Source organism: Lotus japonicus, chromosome 5 (assembly GCF_012489685.1).
Source record: "Lotus japonicus ecotype B-129 chromosome 5, LjGifu_v1.2".
NCBI classification, from domain to species: Eukaryota; Viridiplantae; Streptophyta; class Magnoliopsida; order Fabales; family Fabaceae; genus Lotus; species Lotus japonicus.
In genome coordinates, this window is record NC_080045.1 from 25,045,012 (window position 1) to 25,061,851 (window position 16,840).

At 40.9% G+C, this 16,840-nt stretch overlaps 1 protein-coding gene across 1 annotated transcript; it reads left to right on the top strand.

Annotated features, from left to right (window-relative positions):
* Positions 1-348: 348 nt before the first annotated feature.
* Positions 349-6,533, top strand: LOC130719375 (uncharacterized). Its single transcript, XM_057569997.1, has 3 exons — positions 349-2,134; positions 2,294-2,775; positions 6,468-6,533. The coding sequence occupies exons 1-3, from the start codon at positions 349-351 to the stop codon at positions 6,531-6,533; spliced, it is 2,334 nt and encodes a 777-aa protein (XP_057425980.1).
* The last annotated feature ends 10,307 nt before the right edge of the window (positions 6,534-16,840 follow it).

A 16,840-nucleotide genomic window follows, 5' to 3' on the forward strand; every position in this document is an offset into this window, starting at 1 on the left:
TGCATTCATTCATACTCCTCTCTCCAATATTCCCCTCTCTCTCTGAACCCTAAACCTCACTACCTGAGAATCATGGGCAAATCAAGGAAATCAAAGACAAATGTTACTGCTGTCTCCAAACAAACTGCCAAAGACCAAGAAACTCAGAGATTTGAAGAAGCACAAGAAATTCTTAACACACCCAATGTGGTAACCTGCGTCAAGAAAGCTGAAGAACTGGTTGTGTGCAACGAAGCAAGAGTGGACTTCGACAACCTGGCTGATCATGGTTTCGACATCCAGGATCAAGTCGACTTACAAGGTTGGTCTGGTTATTTCAATAGGCTCTGTGGTCCTATTTACCACAAAATGGTGGTGGAATTCTGGAAAAATGCAGTTTGCAACGACTACTACGTTGTTTTCCATGTGCTGGACAGGAAGATTGTGATTTCAGAAGAGTCCATTGCAAAGCTACTGGGTATGGAGTTCCAACAGGGAAAAAGGATCAAAAACGTTGATGCCAATGTTCCGGGCATGAGGAAGCTTGTCAATTTTGCTATTTATGACAACTGGACCATGGATAGGACCAAGTATGCTATAAATGATCAGAAGCCCCAGATGAAGATCTGGCAGAAGGTTTTCATATCCTGCATCCATCCCAGAACAGGCGGAACTGATTACCTCAATGCAACTCAGAAGGTAATCATGTACTACATTTCTAGGGGTGAGCCTGTATGTCTGCCATTTCTGCTTTTCAACTATCTGAAGGAATGTGTTGAGAAGTCAAGAACTACTGGAGGTGAGAACAAGAGGTCTATTTCTTACATTCCTTATGGAAGGTTACTCTCAGATATCTTCACTCAGAATCGACTGGTCAAGGCTCTTTTTGATCTGGGACTTCATGATGATTTGGCTATGACCATTGGAGATCCTCTCAATGGGACTAAGCTGAAGAGAATGCAGATTATTGAGAAAGTTCAGATTGAACCTAAAGAAGACACATCTGAAGAGATTCGTCAGAAGAACTACCCTGTTAATGACTTTCCTCTATGGTCTAAAAAGGACAATCCAGCATGCATTCTGAAGTATGTGAGGATGCTCAGAAGAGAAGGAGATCCTATCACCCTTGAAGAATTTGTCACCAACCTTCCCGATAGTCCTCCTGAAATGCCAACAAGGAGAGCCAAGAGAACAATCAGCAAGCCTTCAGATCCCAAAGGCAAAAGGATTCTGATAGAGAAAACCAAGAAAGCAAAAGAAGCATCAAAGTCTGTAGTAATCAGGGAACCAGTTCCAGAACCCTCTCCTGAAAGAACTCCAGAAGAGTCATATGAGGAATCTCAATCTGATGATTCTGAAAGCTCTATGGATTCTTCCTCTGGAAATCAAGAAGAAGAAGTTCCACCTAGAAAGAATGTGAAGAGGAAAGCAATTATTGAAGAATCATCTGATGAGGAAACCGAAGATGATGTTCCTCTGGTAAAAAGGCAAAGAATTCAAACAGCTCAAGTTGAAGAAGATGTTGAGCAGGATGACTGTGAGATCATTGAAAATGTGCTCCAGGTCATAAGGGAATCAGAAGAAGCTGAAGATTCCACTGATTCTGATGTCGAGCCCATAGGCAAGAGGCTGAAACTGCCTCTGAAGGGTCCACTTCAGAAGAAGGAGTCAGGACCACAGCAAACAACTGAAAAGATCTCAGAAGTACAAAGAGAAAGGAGATCAAAGACAGCTTCAGATCCTGCAAGGACTGCCAGACTCACCAGATCCATCCCTCTCAGAGAATCAAGTAAGGAACCTACTAAAAGCATTAATTTAGATTCTACTTTAGTAGTTATTCCTGAACAACCTAAGCCTATATCTACATCTCTGCCAACATCAAACCAAACAGCTCCCACTCAAACAGAACCTCAAACACAAGCCTTTTCTCAAGCTGAAACACAAGCCCCCCAATCAAACAACCAAACAGCTACCACTGCCATTCCATTCATCCACATACAAACTTCTTCCACATCCACCACAACTGAACCTATACCTGTCTTTAATTCTTTCATTCAAGGTATCGTTCAAAGTGAGGCTACCCTGAGAAATTTGATTCAACACTTCACTCCCAAGCCTCCATCCACTTCAAAGACCCTCATGTTAACTCAAACTGGTGAGATCCCTGCTGAGGAAGAAAAAGAGGATGATGATGTTCAGATCCTTGAACCTCCGTTCAATGTGAAGCCTCTTCAACAAGTGGCATCCAGCCTTGAAGATCAACTCCAAGATGTTGCTGAAACTTCCTATGTATCCTTGTCCAATTATTCTGCAGTGAACTCACGAGATCTGAGTTTTACCTCACCTGAGAAAACTGCTACCTCCAGGCAAAGGCAAGATACGATCTCTGAAGCTGAGCACATGGATGAGTCTAACCATTCAGGAATTGAGAAGACCCATGAGATTGATTCTACTCCTTCAGGACAACCCAGAATTGATAGCTCCAATGCTTCAAGCTCAAATGCTACCAGAACTCCTCAGCCTGTCCTGACCTTGGCAACCTCCTTCCGACCTCAAAATCTCATTCAACTCATTCAGGAGTTCTCTGAAGAGGCAACCAGAAGATTGAAATGGTTATATCAGGTAACTGATAATCAGTTTGATGCTTCATTTGTTGATGGTCTGTGGTCTGCCTTCGGAAGATGGTCAGAAAGCAGAGCTTATGAATTTCAGAAGCAGCTTAGCAGTGAGAAACGTCTGAGAGTTCATAATGCGTCTGAGAGAGCTTATGAACAAAGGCAGAGAGTGCTGCACAGAGTTTGTGAACCCTTGAGAAGAGCTATGGCTGAAAGAAACTATGTTGTATCTGAGTGTACCTCCGGAGATGCTGAGATGGTTTCAGCAGAGGTTGCAGAAGACAGCTCTGAAGGAATAATTATTATGGAAGATACAGATGTTACTGAAGTTTAGAAGCAAGTGCCAACTCAAGTTGATGCTGAAGTTCCATCAGAGGTAGAAGTTCCTACTCCTGTCCAAGCTCCAGAACCTTCTCCTCCTCCACATCCAGAAGTTGCTACTCTTGCTGCCAGGATTGACAGAATTCAAGATGATCAGCAGAGATTGTTTCAGATGGTTGAGCAACAAGGACTTGTTCAGAATGAACAAAGCAGGCAGATTCAGGAATCCTCAAGCAAAATGGAAGCCATGCTGAAGTATCTGATCGAGAATCTTCCCTCTTCATCAAAGCATTGAACCCCTCTCATCTATCTTGCATGCATTTGTGTTAATTGACTGAATTTATCTCATGTTTGACTGTGTTAAATTCTCATTTACTTATTCAATGCACCGTCCACTTAGTAACTCACATGCTTTTATGATTTGATGAGTTTTATGCATGTTTTTCTGTTACTTTTCTTCCTTATAATCTCTGCGTTCATTCTTCTTCATCACCACTCAATCCAACTACACTCCATTCATCTCAATTCTCCTCTCTTCTAAATCAAGATGACTACTGTCGAATTGATCTCTGAACTCAAGACTATGGTATTTGACCAAGTCCTTCCTTGGAGCGTCAATTTATCTACCTCTCAGATTTCTCAAGCTCTTATGAAGATTGAGATTCTTCTGAATTGTTGGCTGACATCCCATCAGACTCACTGTCTTCAGAATCTTCACTCTTTTTGCTTATGACAAAAAGGGGGAGTATATAAAATGGTTTTGATAAACTATTTCTTATATTATATAAAACCAGTAGAGGAGAATAAGTATCAATTACTTATAGCTCATAGATATTGTCAAGCGTCTTAAATAAGGAATACATTATGTTCATAATCTGAACTTAGTTGCTTCTAACGCCTTATTCCAATTATACCTGGACAATATTCTATGTTCTCATGTGATCTACGCAAGTTCTGAACCATCAATTTCTGATGAGTACACATCCCTCTAAGCGTATCTTCTGATCACATAACTAGACTCCGAATCTAGACTCTTCATCACTCATCAAGTCATAGATTCAAGGGGAGTCAGGGGGAGACCCCAGCTCAGAATCAAGTGTTATCCCAGATTCAGAAAGAGCAATACAAACCGTTACACAAGGATAAGTTTAATCTCTGATCTCTTCTCTCTTGTGTATTCAGTTTATTGTTTAAGAATTGTTCATCAAAATACTTGTTTTGTCATCATCAAAAAGGGGGAGATTGTAAGATCAAGGTTTGATCAGTGGTTGCATCTCTATATTTTGATGATTACAATTAAGGTTTGTGATGATGAACAATTGTGGTACCCTAACGTTTGTCTTTTTAAGTTGTGACAAACAGGTTCTGAATCTGACCCAAGCCTATTCATTCAGAAGAAGTAGAACCAAAGAGAGCTCTAAAGATTATCATGTTCGTCAGAACAGTGGCAAATCCTTCAGAAGTTCTGAAGATGGAAGCTCTCAAGAGGTACTGAAGAATTGGAGTCATAAGTTCTGAAGACCAGATGTTCCAGCAGAACGGTCCAGAAGTAGAAAACTCAAGTTCTGAAGACCTGAAAGAAGTTGGCATCTGAAGACCAAAGCTATTCTAGCCCTGACGTTCAGAAGTTCTGAGGAACTTGTTCAGAAGCAGAAGTTGCAAGATCAGAGGATCCAAGCTTCCGTCTGACTATGATCAGAAGCTTCACCAACGTTCATCTGAAGCATTCCAGATCTCAAGTCAGCTGGTGAAAGGACAGGTCGCTGTCATAATACAAAATCGTACAAGCCTCAGTCTGTCCGCCACCTACCTCGTGCAGCCTAGCAATCTGATTTTACAAGATTGCCACTCCAACAGACAAAACCCTAGCAACGGCTACATCATATGCCTTGGAGTATTTAAAGGCTGAAGATAGAAGAAAGAAGCTAAGAAACTTTGCTGAAATCATTCAACTTATACGAACCAATCTCTTAGCATTATTTCTTCACTGTTCTCAAACATCTGAGTTTACTATCAGCTTTTTAGAAGCATTTCTTGTAAACCCGAAACCTTTTACATTACTTTGTAAAGTTCCTTAAGAGACCAAGGTTGGTCGGATCTTGAGAGGACTGAATCAAGGTTGATTTAGTGTTTAGCTAGTCTTAAGAGGATCGGTAGATCAGCTTCTTAAGAGGATACTAGTGAGAAAATCAGTGCATTGTTAGTCACTTAGCAGGTAGCAAAGTGCAGTTGTAACACTCATTGATTTTAGTGAATTGCCTTCATCAGAAGAAGGAAGAAATCACCTTCACGGGTGGACTGGACTAGCTTGAGCTTTTATCTCAAGTGAACCAGGATAAAATACTTGCGTGCTTCACTTCTTATCCTTCAGCACCTAGTTCTTATTTTTGAGTTTGTAAAAATTTCAAAAAGTATATCCTTTATTCAAAAACTCTATTCAAACCCCCCCCCCCCCTTTCTAGTGTTTTTCGCACCTTCATTAACTTGTAATCATCAAAACATAGAGTTGTACTACATGATCAAAACTTGATCTTACAACATCCACATTGAATTTAGCATGCCGGAGGGGGGAGGGCACCAATCCGGTGACCTCACTTTCGGTGCCGCTGATTTGTTTCTAATCTTCTCAAAGTGTTGGGCAAAGTCCAAGGTTGAGAAGGGGCACTCCTTCCACCAAGCTTTAACCCACCACATTACTCTCATGATATGAATGTCCCAAACCGCATCAGTGGAGAACACTTTCTGGTTGAAAACAACATCATTTCGAGCACTCCAAATAGACCAAAACACCGTATAAGGGATAATTTCCAATAAAATGGGTCTGTGGTGGCTCTTAGGGAAGGCCACTCAACCATCCAGTCTTGGATAGAAGAGGGAATGCATAATAGAGCCTCTTCTCTTGCCAAAATTGCACACCAGACCTGCCATATTTTCTGGCACCGTAGCATAGGATGGTTTTCCGATTCCCCTTCTAATCCACAAATATCACACAAGCCACCGTTCCCTACCACGATCCCCCTTCTAATCAAGCTCTCTTTGACAACGATTTTACCTTCCGTCAATTGCCATGTGAATAGCACCACTTTCGGCGGTACTATCTTCGGACTCTTTTTGGGACTAGCCACGATTGTTCCCCAAAGATCCTCAATTCCACCGCAGCGCAAAATCCTTTGACAGAGAACTTACCATTTGGATCTCCTGTCCAAATGATCGAATCAGGTCCATCACCTGGCACAATCAGATTGAGGAGGCTAAAAAGCTGTCTTTGCAAATCGATTTCCCAATCAAACAAACGATGACGAAGGTTTAGATTCCATGTCCAGCTACCATGCTCATAATGACCCACAAAATTCAGAAAAGCATTCTTATCTTGAGAGAGAGAGAGCAAAAAGACGAGGGAACCTTAAATAAATTGGTGAGGTATCCAACCAAGGATCGAGCCAAAAACAAATGTTTTCTCTAGCACCAACACAGCAAAAACAGCCCTCTTGAAAACTTTTGAGATAATAGAGTCTTCTTTCATAATCTTAAAAATATCCTGCGTGTATACAGATAGATGGGTGGAAGGAACCTACATCTCATGCAGCAACAGCAGCCGTGAATTACAGTAATATTTAGCACACAGAACCTTCCTCCAAAGTGCATTATGCTCCGACCCGAACCTCCAGAACCACTTGATTAGCATAGCTCTATTTTTCCAGCATAGGAACCCAAGACCCAAACCACCCAGCTGCATTCTTTTACAAATTTGGGACCAAGCTATCCAAGAGATGCGACGACCGCCTTCTTTTTTACCCCATAGAAAGGCTCTCATCAGATTTTCCATGTCACCAATCACCCGAATGGGGGCTAAAAACGCAACAATATGGCAGATTGGTATCACACTCATAACAGATTTAAGCATAACTAGCCTACCGTTCAGAGATAACCATTTGGAGCTCCAGAGCCCCAATTTACTTCTCATTTTGTCTAACACTGGTAGCCAGAAGTTCTTCCTCCGGGGTTTCCCCCCCCAGGCAGCACCCAAATAAATGATTGGCAAGGAGCCGACACAAACATCCAACAATTCAACCAATGAACCCAAACTATCTGTACTTACATTGCATCCCATAAGTATAGATTTAGAATAGTTTACCTTAAGGCAACTAAAACTACTTCACATGTGCATCACATGGGTACTTATTAACTAAGTAACAAATCAAGAAGAACAGTAAGAATAATTGTTTGTCCACACCTCAAAAATGAGGTGGAAAGAGGTGGAGAAAAAGAGAGATAAGAAGAAAAGAAAAAGTAAGAGAGAGAAAGTATAAGATGTGATAAATGATAAGAGGAGAGAGATAGAAATAAAAATAGGTGGAAATAAAATGTATAAAAATTGAGGTGTGAATATATCATTGTTGGAACGGCAATCACGCTTGCCGTGGAGGCGGCGACTAGATTCCGGAATTGGTAAGGTATGAACTAGCGTTAGGCGATGTAGTGGTTGATGCAGTACTTGAGGATGGGATACGACTGCTCATTTTGGGACTGCTTATTAGATCCATTTTGCGTTCAGACCGTAAATGCATAAGCAAATTTCGGTCTGAGAAGGCGATAAATACTTAGAAATAGCGAAAAAGTCCCACCGGGCGTGCCAATATGTTGGTTTAGAAATAGTTTTGGGGACTAGGTATCCATTTAGGTCGACTAAGAAACCAACACAATAATTTACTAATCAAGCGGTTACTTGAGGAAGGGACTTCCTTAATGCAGGTTCTTAAGACACTCCAAAAAGCTTTTAATAATCGCTATTGAAGAATTTGTATCGAAAGGATGACTATTAACTAAGTAAGACAAAAATATATAAAGAGCGGATTAAATTGGCTAAAAGTAAATGACATAAAGATAAATAAATAAAGTACTGAAAGAGTATATGGCTGAAAGATTGTAAATGAAACTTCAAGGCTCAAAAGTAAAAGAAAAAATAAATGCGAGAAATTTGTAATTTGATTGATTGATGAATTGTGTTGTGTACAAATGACCATTCATTTATTTATAGATGCAAATTCGGCTTACTTACAACGATTAATAACTTCCACCACTACTTACATTTCTGTGTATAATTACATTTCGTGGGGATGTTGGAAGTTACTTCATCTAATTATCCTAGCTAGAATCTTTGGTTAAGTCGAGCTTCCTACTTCGGCTGGTTCTTCAAATGGTAATTGCTTTCAATGTTTTTAAGGGACGAATTATTGAATGATTTTCTACGCGTGCGTGTCTTCTAGAACCTATGCAAAATATCTTCATTGTGGGCTTAAGACCCATGCACGTTCCTTCAATTTTGTCCAAATTCAAGCCTATAGCTAGTTCTTGTCCTGCTTGATCGGCCGCTCACTTCCTACGTCCAAAACTCTTCACAGCTCGTCTGCCAGACATGCAAGTTAGACGTTTGACTATTTCTTACATGTTATGTATTTTTTAGAGCCAACAGTTGTAGATCAAGTTTTGATCGTGTAGTACAACTCTATGTTTTGATGATTACAAGTTAACATTTTAGTATGAACAATTATGGTACTCTAACGTGTTTTCTGAGTGTGCTCTTAACAGGCTCTGATGCTTAATTTAATCTCACACAAATAAGAAGCACTTTGCTTAAAGAGTGACCCTAGCAATGCTTTCGCAATCTCTATGTTCAATCTGAACAGTAGAAAAGCTTCAGAAGATCTGAAGTCAATCAAGCTCTGATATGGACTCAGCTCACTTGAAGTTCTGAAGATCCAGACGTTCTGATAACCCAGACACTCTGAAGGTTCAGATGTTCTGATGGTGTAGAAGACTCTGAAGATCCAGGAGCTGAAAAGTGAAGACTCTGAAGTCCAGAAGAAAACTGGCTCTGAAGACCAAGTACTTCTCCTCTGAGTTCAGAATCAGAAGGTACAACGGTCAGAGGATCTATGCTTCCCTCTGTCTCTGATCAACAAGCTTCACAAGTTCCAACACGAAGCATTCCTCTGATCAGAAGTCAAACAAGGTTAAAGGTCAAGTCACTATCCAAAGTACAAAAGCAAATGTACTATCCTGACGACCTAACCTAACATTCTCAGCCACAGCAGAAGCTGGAAATCCTTGATCTGCCCTCCAACGGTAGCATTCCCATGCAATGTTCAAACCCTAATCCTTGGAGTATATATAGAGGCTGAAGACTGAAAGATGCTGTTGGAAGAAACTTATTCGCGCAAGCTATATTCAAATCTTCTAAGCATTCTTTCTTCATTGAATTCATTGTGTTTACTACAAGCTTTTCATAAGCAATCTCTTTGTAAACAATATTTCTTAAACAGTTGTTTAGTTTACCTTTAGGAGATCAAGGTTGATCGGATCCTAGAGAAGACTAAGAGAGTGAATCTTAGTGTGAGCTAAGTCAGTGTATTGTTAGTCACTTGTAGGTTTCAAGTGCAGTTGTAACAATTCTCTTATTAGTGGATTGCCTTCATTCTAAGAAGGAAGAAATCACCTTCACGGGTGGACTGGACTAGCTTGAGTGATTCATCAAGTGAACCAGGATAAAATCCTTGTGTCCTTTTCTCATCTCTTATCTTAAGCACTTTACTTGAATCTCGAAAGATTTGTTAAAATCTTAAGGTGGAAGTTTTATTCTGAAAACGTTATTCAAACCCCCCTTTCTACCGTTTTTCATACCTTCAATTGGTATCCGAGCGCAAGTTCTGATTACCACACCTAACAGTGTTCAGTGATTCGGGCCGGTGTGAAAAACAAATGGCTACCACCAGTGAAACACAAAAAGATGGTTACAATGCAAAGCCTCCCATGTTCGATGGTCAAAGGTTCGAATATTGGAAAGACAGAATAGAAAGTTTCTTTCTAGGCTTCGACGCAGATCTCTGGGATATCATTGTGGATGGCTATGAGCGTCCAGTTGATGCTGATGGCAAGAAGATCTCCAGATCAAAGATGACTGCTGAGCAAAAGAAGCTTTACTCACAGCACCACAAAGCTAGAGCTATTCTTCTTAGTGCTATTTCCTATGAAGAGTACTAGAAAATTATAGATCATGAGTTTGCCAAGGGCATCTTTGATTCCTTGAAGATGTCTCATGAAGGAAATAAGAAAGTGAAAGAATCAAAGGCGCTGTCCTTGATCCAGAAGTATGAATCCTTCAACATGGAACCTAACGAGTCCATTGAGGATATGTTTTCCAGATTTCAGTTGCTTGTAGCTGGAATAAGACCTCTCAACAAAAGTTATACTACAAAAGATCATGTCATAAGGGTTATCAGAAGTCTTCCAGAAAGCTGGATGCCTTTAGTGAATTCAATAAAGCTTACAAGAGATGTTGAGCATATGAGTCTGGAAGAACTCATCAGCATACTGAAATGTCATGAGCTGAAGCGCTCAGAGATGCAGGATTTGAGGAAAAAATCTATAGCCTTGAAATCCAAATATGAGAAGTCTAAATCTGAGAAGTCAAAAGCTCTCCAAGCTGAAGCAGAAGAATCTGACGAAGCATCAGAAGATTCTGATGAAGATGAGCTAACTCTGATCTCCAAAAGACTCAACCGCATCTGGAAGCATAGGCAGAGCAAGTACAGAGGCTCTGGAAAGGCCAAAGGAAAGTATGAATCCTCATCAGGCCAGAAGAAGTCCTCAATCAAGGAAGTCACATGTTTCGAGTGCAAAGAATCAGGGCACTACAAGAGTGACTGTCCAAAACTGAAAAAGGACAAGAAGCCAAAGAAGCACTTCAAAACGATGAAAAGTCTGATGGTAACTTTTGATGAATCAGAATCAGAGGATGTTGACTCTGATGGTGAAGTTCAAGGGCTCATGGCTATTGTCAAAGACAAAGAAGCAGAGTCAAAAGATGCAACTGCCTCTGACTCAGCATCAGAAGAAGATCCTAACTTAGACGATGAAAATGAGATATCCTTGATAGCTCCACTGAAACACCAATCATGGTATCTGGACAGTGGATGCTCGCGTAACATGACGGGAGAAAGGCGTATGTTCCAAGAGCTAAAACTTAAGCCTGGAAGCGAAGTTGGCTTTGGTGGCAATGAGAAGGGTAAAATTGTTGGTACTGGTACTATTTGTGTTGATAGTAGTCCGTGCATTGATAATTTTTTATTGGTAGATGGCTTAACTCATAACTTATTGTCTATAAGTCAATTAGCTGACAAGGGTTATAATGTTATTTTCAATCAAAAGTCTTACAGGGTTGTAAGTCAGATCAATGGCTCTGTTTTGTTTAACAGCAAGAGGAAGAACAACATTTATAAGATCAGATTATCTGAGTTGGAATCTCAGAATGTGAAGCACCTTCTTTCTGTTAATGAGGAGCAATGGGTATGGCATAGACGGTTAGGGCATGCCAGTATGAGAAAGATTTCTCAGCTGAGTAAGCTCAACCTTGTCAGGGGCTTACCCACTCTGAAGTTCTCTTCAGATGCTCTTTGTGAAGCATGTCAGAAAGGCAAATTCACAAAAGTCCCTTTCAAGGCAAAGAATGTTGTCTCTACCTCAAGGCCGTTGGAACTTCTGCATATCGACCTGTTTGGACCAGTGAAAACTGAGTCTATAGGTGGCAAGAGATATGGGATGGTCATTGTTGACGACTATAGCCGCTGGACATGGGTAAAATTTCTATCCCGCAAGGATGAGTCTCATTTTGTGTTCTCTACCTTCATAGCCCAAGTGCAAAACGAGAAGGCTTGTAGGATTGTGCGTGTCAGAAGTGACCATGGTGGAGAGTTTGAGAATGACAAGTTTGAGAGTCTGTTCAATTCCTATGGAGATGGCTAGAACCATGCTCCAAGAAACTGGCATGGCAAAGCATTTTTGGGCAGAGGCAGTAAACACAACATGTTACATTCAGAACAGAATCTCTGTGAGACCAATTCTGAATAAGACTCCTTATGAATTGTGGAAGAAAATAAAACCCAACATTTCTTATTTTCATCCTTTTGGTTGTGTTTGCTATGTTCTAAACACTAAGGATAGATTGCATAAGTTTGATGCTAAGTCCTCTAAATGTCTATTACTTGGTTACTCTGATCGATCTAAAGGTTTCAGATTTTATAATACTGATGCTAAAACTATTGAAGAATCTATTCATGTTAGATTTGATGATAAGCTTGACTCTGATCAGTCAAAGCTAGTTGAGAAGTTTGCAGATTTAAGTATAAATGTTCCTGACAAAGGCAAAGCTCCAGAGGAAGCTGAGCCAGAGGAAGATGAACCAGAAGAAGCAGGTCCCTCTGATTCACAACCTCAGAAGAAGAGCAGAATCACTGCATCTCATCCTAAGGAATTGATTCTGGGTAACAAAGATGAACCAGTCAGAACCAGATCAGCCTTCAGACCCTCTGAAGAGACCTTGCTCAGTCTGAAAGGATTGGTGTCCTTAATTGAACCTAAGTCAATTGATGAAGCTCTTCAAGACAAGGACTGGATTCTGGCTATGGAAGAAGAACTGAATCAATTTTCCAAGAATGATGTTTGGAGCCTAGTGAAGAAACCTCAAAGCGTTCATGTGATCGGAACTAAATGGGTTTTCAGAAACAAGCTGAATGAGAAATGAGATGTAGTCAGAAACAAGGCAAGGCTAGTTGCTCAAGGCTACAGTCAGCAGGAAGGAATAGACTATACTGAAACATTTGCTCCGGTAGCAAGACTGGAAGATATCAGACTACTGATCTCATTCTCAGTGAATCACAACATAATTCTTCATCAGATGGATGTTAAGAGTGCCTTCCTAAATGGTTACATCTCAGAGGAAGTCTATGTTCATCAACCCCCAGGTTTTGAAGATGAGAAGAACCCTGACCATGTTTTCAAATTGAAGAAATCTCTCTATGGTCTGAAGCAAGCTCCCAGAGCTTGGTATGAGAGACTCAGCTCATTCCTTCTGGAAAATGAGTTTGTAAGGGGTAAAGTAGATACAACTCTCTTTTGCAAAACTTACAAAGATGATATCTTAATTGTGCAAATTTATGTTGATGATATTATATTTGGATCTGCTAATCAATCTCTATGCAAAGAATTTTCTGAGATGATGCAGGCTGAATTTGAAATGAGTATGATGGGAGAACTCAAATACTTTCTGGGTATACAAGTCGATCAAACACCAGAAGGAACTTACATCCATCAGAGCAAATACACTAAAGAACTTCTGAAGAAGTTCAACATGATAGAATCTACAATTGCTAAGACTCCAATGCATCCTACATGCATCCTGAAGAAAGAAGATGCAAGTGGTAAAGTTTGTCAGAAGCTCTATCGTGGTATGATAGGATCACTTCTATACTTAAATGCATCTAGGCCAGATATTTTGTTTAGTGTTCACTTATGTGCTCGTTTCCAATCAGATCCGAGGGAAACCCACTTAACTGCTGTTAAGAGGATCCTGAGATATCTGAAAGGTACCACTAACCTTGGCTTGATGTATAAGAAAACATCAGAGTATAAGCTTTCAGGTTACTGTGATGCTGATTATGCTGGAGATAGAACAGAGAGAAAAAACACTTCTGGAAATTGTCAATTTCTGGGAAGTAACGTAGTCTCATGGGCAAGCAAGAGGCAATCAACCATTGCATTATCTACTGCAGAGGCAGAATATATCTCAGCAGCAACTTGCAGCACTCAGATGCTCTGGATGAAACATCAGCTGGAGGATTATCAAATCCTTGAGAGCAACATCCCAATCTATTGTGATAACACTGCTGCAATCTCACTGAGTAAGAATCCTATCTTACACTCAAGGGAAAAACACATTGAGGTAAAGTATCATTTTATTAGAGATTATGTTCAGAAGGGCGTACTTCTTCTGAAGTTTGTTGATACTGACCATCAATGGGCAGATATCTTTACAAAGCTCTTAGCAGAGGATAGATTTAATTTCATTCTGAAAAATCTGAATATGAACTTTTGTCCAGCATGAAGATAGATTAGAACCTCTGACTATGATGCTTCTTTATCAGAAGATGTCTAGTTCAGAAGGTAACTCCATCATAACTTAAGTACCCATTGGTGCTTACTCTGAAGCTGAGACAGTAAACGTGTGTCAGTAGCTATGATACATCGTTCCTTGTGCCCGTGTTGACAGTCTGTCGAAATGAGTGTTGATGTGCTTCTCTCCATCGTGTGTTATGTGTATTAACTGTTTGTAATGATGTCTTTAATTTTTAACCGTTGACTTTACTTTGCTTTTTAATCAACAACGGTTATTTTCAAAAACTCACTATACACACACGTTCTCCATCACTTACTGATTTACTCTCTCTCTCTCTTCGGTTTGCAAAACCCTTACTCCCACGATCTCTCTTTCTTTTCATTCATCCTTTCTCTTTCTACCCAAACCTTCAACCACTTCAGAGATGGTGAAATCTAACAGAGGTGAAACTGTTGACGGAAGGAGATTTCCTGTCTTGGTAGTAGGTCAGATTACCGGTCAATCGGGCTCTGCAACCCAACGAAATCAACCAGAAGCTCAGGCTACAGGGCAGATGATCCCTCTCGCACAAAGGGGTTGTGTTGTTACATGTATCTACTCTCCTTATGAACTCCAGGTTCTTGCTGAATGGAGATTTGATCTAGACAACATTGCTGCAAATGGGTTTGATCTTCGTCCTGAAGTTAAAGCTCAAGGCTGGGAAGAATACTTCAACAGGCTTCGTGGTCCAGTTTACATCAAGCTGGTAAAGGAATTCTGGAAACATGCTGACTGTGATGACAACCAAGTAGTCTCCTACATTGCTGGCAGAAGAATCATCATCACGGAGAAATCAATTGTTGATCTTCTGGGTGAAAATACTGGCACAGGCTACAGATTCCAACTGTCGGAATCAAAGGTGAAACCCAAAACCAAAGAAGCTGTTAATCAAGCTCTCTACACAAACTGGAAGCCAGGCAAGAGTGATTGCAAAGTAGTAGAACTTCATCCTAAGCTGAGGATTTGGCACAAGATCCTTCTACACTGCATCAATCAAAGGCCAAAGGGAAGCTCTCCAGATTACATCAATTTCTGTCAGAAAGTGATGTTTTTCTTCATTCAGGACCGCAAGAAGATTTGCCTTCCCTTCTTCCTGTTCTCTTATCTCAAAGAGTGCATCAAGAAATCCAGAACCACTGCTTCTCCAAAGTCTGCAATCCGATACATTCCCTTTGGAAGATTGCTCTCAGACCTCTTCCTGGAAAGCAAATTGATAGAAGATCTGATTACAGCAGGCTGCACAGAGGATCTGTCGACTGTTGCTGGTGATGTCTTCACTTCCACGTCCATGAAAAATATGGGATTGATTAAGACAAAGGTTGCACCTGTTCATGAAGACACCTCTGATGAAGTCAGACAGAGAAGAGTCCCTCTGACCAATTACCCTTTATGGTCCCAAGCTGATGATCCAGTTGCTATCTTGCACTATCTAGCTGATATGCGGGAACAAGGTTATGAAATAGATGTGGACGAGTTCTTCAGAACCCTGCCACCAGCTCCAGAATTTGATTCTCCTCCCAAGAAGAAGAAGAAGAGAAGAATAATTATAGAGGAATCCTCTGAAGAGTCTGATCCCTCTGATGGTGTTGATCAAAAGAAGAAGAATGACAAGCTTAAGGGGAAACATGAGGAACCCTCTAAGCCAGATGCTCCATCTGATGGTGATAATGATGATGCTCCTCCACCAAAGAAGTCAAAGAAGCAAGTGAGAATAGTGGTGAAGCCAACTCGTGTGGAACCAGCTGTTGAGGTAACCAGAACTGAGGCTCCTGCCAGGGTTACTCGGTCTGCAGTGAGATCATCAAGTAAGTCTGATGTTACATTTATTGATGATGATTTAAGCTCATTTGATGCACTCCCAATTTCTGCACTTCTTAACCGCACTGCTACCCCACTCTCTCCCATTCAAGAGTCTCAACCAGCTGAACAAAACCCCTCTCCAACCACTTCACCTAGATCTTCATTCTTTCAACCCTCTCATGAAGAAGCACCTCTTTGGAATATGCTTCAGACTCCCAGACCCTCTGAACCTACCTCACCTATAACCATTCAATACAACCCACAAGCCTCTGAACCCATCATTTCTGAACAATCTCACCATGAACCCAGAACCTCTGATCACTCTGTCCTCAGAGCATCAGATCATCCTGCCCGCAAAACAACCGATACAGAAAATACAACTCCTTGTCCCTCTGTATCTTTTACCATAAATGTTGCTGACTCCTCACCCTCAAATAACTCTGAATCCATTCGCCAATTTGATCAAATTGCGAAACAAAAAGAGTCTGCTATCCCTGAGTACTACCAGACCGCTCCTAGCCCAAGGAGATATCCTGGACCTAGACCAGAACCTCTAGTTGATCCAGATCATCTCATTCCAGTAGTCCCTCTGAATGCAGCATCTCCTTCATCTCTTCTTGAACAACCAGCACTTCCCCCACAACCAGACCTTGTCCAACCAGAAAACTCAGTCTCTAACCATTCCTCGGTTAGATCTCCAAACCCTGAGGTTGAGACCTCTCAACCTAACCTTGAGATCAACACATCAAATGTCCAAACTCTAGATGTTGGTTCTCCTCAAGCTGCTTCTGAAGCCAATAGCAGTAATCACCCCACTTCTCCTGAAATCAATCTCTCTATTGTTCCCTACACATATCTCAAACCCAACTCCCTTCTTGAGTGCATCAGTGTGTTTAATTATGAAGCATCATTAATGGTCCGCAATGTGCAAGGTCACACTGACCTTCATGAGAACCCTGACTCTGTTGCTGAAGAATGGGATCATCTGTGTGATTGGATGATTGCTCAAGTTCCTATTATGATGAGTCATCTCACAGCTGAAAGGGATCAGAGGATTGAAACTGCCAGGCAGCGTTTCAACAGAAGAGTGGCTATGCATGAACAACTACTAAGGGTTTAGTTACTTGAAGCTATA